The following is a 3151-nucleotide window of genomic DNA, read 5'->3' as shown; positions in this document are numbered from 1 at the left end:
CATCTCTGGCTTTTCCAGCTCTGATGAAAGATCATCCAGCTGGAAGATTAACTATGTTTCTCACTCCGCAGACACTGCCATTCCTGGTTTCATTTAATAATGAATTCCCATTCATTGTGATAGTTCACACAGCGGGAAGGAAAAGGTTTTCCCTGGCTGGGAATTGAACCTAGGCTGCGGTGGTGAAAGCACAAAATCTTAAGCATGAAACTCTCCGGCTTCCAGTGAAGCCGAGGACAGTTTTCACTCAGAAACCAGCAACTGTGATATTAACAAAGCGGGATGGAGAAAGACTCAGTTTGAGCGGTGACACTGCTGGAGGAATGGAGACCTGGGGATCATCCATAAATGCAGCAAAGTTTAGAAAAGAAAACAGTAATGTCCAGCATGGGGCTTGAACCCACATCCCTCAGGTGAAAAGTCTCAGGCTTTACCAACTCAGCTAACAATGCTAAAGTGAAAAAAAAGTGTTTTTTCACCTGGAGCCTCAGCTTGTTCTGAATTTCAAAGTGTGGAAGCTAATCAATCTACAAAAGCCCCAAGGTTGTAATGCATTCCACTCAATCATCAAGAACATCATTTACATCTTCCACTTCTTAGCTGCACCTCCTTCCAAACATTGCAAATTCCTCCTGCATTTTTCAACCCGATATTTTTCTCTGTAAAATTTTAACATGAAGGTGCAGAATTAATGTGAATAAAGCTTGTGATGGTAAAAATATGCTCACCCCCCTCAGGGAACTGAACCACATTGACCCACACAGAGGAACACACACACAGATATATACCGAGAGTGACAGAGGCCTAAGGAGAGACAAACACCCAGAAAACAAGGATGGTATCAATGTGGCCAATTATTGTTCCATTTTAGACTGCAAATTTAGAGAATGTTTGCAGATGAACAGAAATTAGAAACACAGGGCTGCTGGGGTGTTCTTGATTTTATTTAACCGATAATTAATTCTGCAGATAGCTTGTTGCAATCAGGAATGATGAGAAGGGGAATCGGTAGGACTCAAACCAAAGCCCCCAATGGATTTCAAACACAACACTTTAACCACTCAGCCAAGACTGCCCACTAAGTAACTGATATTGTTTGTATAAATAATAGAATAGATACAGAGAGCTTCAGAGGAAAAAGGCCTTCCAGTCCGTGCCATTGCCCCACCTTTTCCCAGTCACCCTGCGATTTACACGGTCTCTCCTCAACCTTCCGTCCGGAATACAACACTGCACAGCTCAGCTGCCCCTTCACCGCATGGAGAATATTTTGGAAGCGCCTTAAACAACAAATCACTCGAAAGTTTGGCAGCGGTGGGAGCTGAGCTCTGATCGCCATAGAGGTTGGGACCGGAACCAACAACTGAGCTCACTCGGTCTCACTACCATATTCACATTAGACACAGCCATTGTCTTGATTGGCATTGGCACTGAATTAGCAAATTAAAAAACTATGATCAGGAAAGGGCAGAAACCTGATTGGAGGGATTCAAACCTGGAGTTCTGGGAAAGATGGACATGGATTTGGGGGATTATAAAACGTTTAAGGATTTTTGAAAGGGAAGAGAGGCTGGAGATGGGGCGGCAGCAAAGATGGAGGAGTGAAGGGTTTCTTTTTATTTAAGGTCAGCGGTAATGATGGAAGATTTAAAGGAAAGGGGGACAGTACCTGAAAAGAGAGAACCATTGACAATGATAGCAAACATGGGGAAGTTGGGTGGTCAGTCGTTTAGTGGGAATAGGGCCAATGGAGCAGGTGATGCACACAGAGGGCACTGAGAGGGCATGAGAGGAGATGGGGGGAAACAAAAGAAAGATGTGGGTTCAGGGCTTGGACAAGGGTGAACTTTAGAGACAGTTTGTCCCGGTGGGCTAGTGGAAGGGAGGGAAGCAGCAGAGGCAGCTGATCGGATTGTCTCAATCTTAGTGACAAAGAAGCTCCATGAGCTCCTCACACTTGTTGTTGGAGGTGAGGATGGAGGAGACAGGGGAGAGGGAGAGTCCTTCAAAAGGAACTAACTTGTGTTAAAGATATTAAAAAGGCTCGACACTCTGTTTACCTAACACAAAGCTGATTTATTTGAATTTTATCCAAAATATATAACTGGGCTGGAGTTTATTAACATCAGCAGAAACAGACCCCAATGAACATTGTTCAGGCATGAATGTCATTAGTAAGAAAATCCAATCCCTGCAGTTACTTGTGAACTCGCTGGTGTGTCAGCAGGTGGGATGACCGAGTGAATCTCTTCCCACACTCAGAGCAGGTGAATGGCCTCTCCCCAGTGTGAACATGCTGGTGCATAAGCAGTGTGGATGACTGAATGAATCCCTTCCCACACACAGTGCAGGTAAACGGCCTCTCCCCAGTGTGAATGCGCTTGTGTTTCAATAGGGTGGATGAGTCAGCAAATCCCTTTTTACATACGGAGCAGGTGAACGGTCTCTCCCCAGTGTGAACTCGCTGATGTGTCTGCAGGGTGGATAACTGAGTGAAACCCTTCCCACACTCGGAGCAGGTGAATGGCCTCTCTCCAGTGTGAGTGCGTCGATGAATTTCCAGCTGGGATGGTCTATTGAATCCTTGCCCACAGTTCCCACATTTCCACAGTTTCTCCCCAGTGTGAACTCGCTTGTGCTTCAGTAGAGTGGATGCATCAGCAAATCCCTTTTCACACACAGTGCAGGCAAACAGCCTCTCCCCAGTGTGAACCTGCTGGTGTGTCAACAGGCTGGATAAGTGAGTGAATCCCTTCCCACACTCAGAGCAGGTGAATGGCCTCTCCCCAGTGTGAAGTCGTTGGTGCGTCTGCAGCGTGGATAACTGAGTGAATCCCTTCCCACACTCAGAGCAGGTAAACGGCCTCTCCCCAGTGTGAATTCGCTTGTGCTTCAGTAGAGTGGAAGAATCAGAAAATCCCTTTTTACACACAGAACATGTGAATGGCCTCTCTCCAGTGTGAATGCGCCGATGAATTTCCAGCTGGGATGGGTAATTGAACCCCTTCCCACAGTCCCTACATTTCCATGGTTTCTCTCCAGTGTGACTGCACCTGTGTTTCGACAGATCAGATGATCGGCTGAAGCCTCGTCCACACACAGAACACGTGTACGGTTTCTCCCCACTGTGAATGGTGCTTTTTCCTTCCAT

The 3151-nt window shown here is 46.2% G+C and overlaps 1 protein-coding gene across 1 annotated transcript; it reads right to left on the bottom strand.

The window, feature by feature from the left end:
- Positions 1–2055: 2055 nt before the first annotated feature.
- LOC121292952 (zinc finger protein 239-like) lies at positions 2056–3151 on the bottom strand. Its single transcript, XM_041215464.1, has one exon. It carries the CDS (start codon positions 3149–3151, stop codon positions 2198–2200), a length of 954 nt encoding a protein of 317 aa, XP_041071398.1. The 3' UTR covers positions 2056–2197.

The sequence above is a fragment of the Carcharodon carcharias genome, chromosome 21 (genome assembly GCF_017639515.1).
Source record: "Carcharodon carcharias isolate sCarCar2 chromosome 21, sCarCar2.pri, whole genome shotgun sequence".
Taxonomy (NCBI): domain Eukaryota; kingdom Metazoa; phylum Chordata; class Chondrichthyes; order Lamniformes; family Lamnidae; genus Carcharodon; species Carcharodon carcharias.
This window is presented reverse-complemented; position numbering and strand designations above follow the sequence as displayed.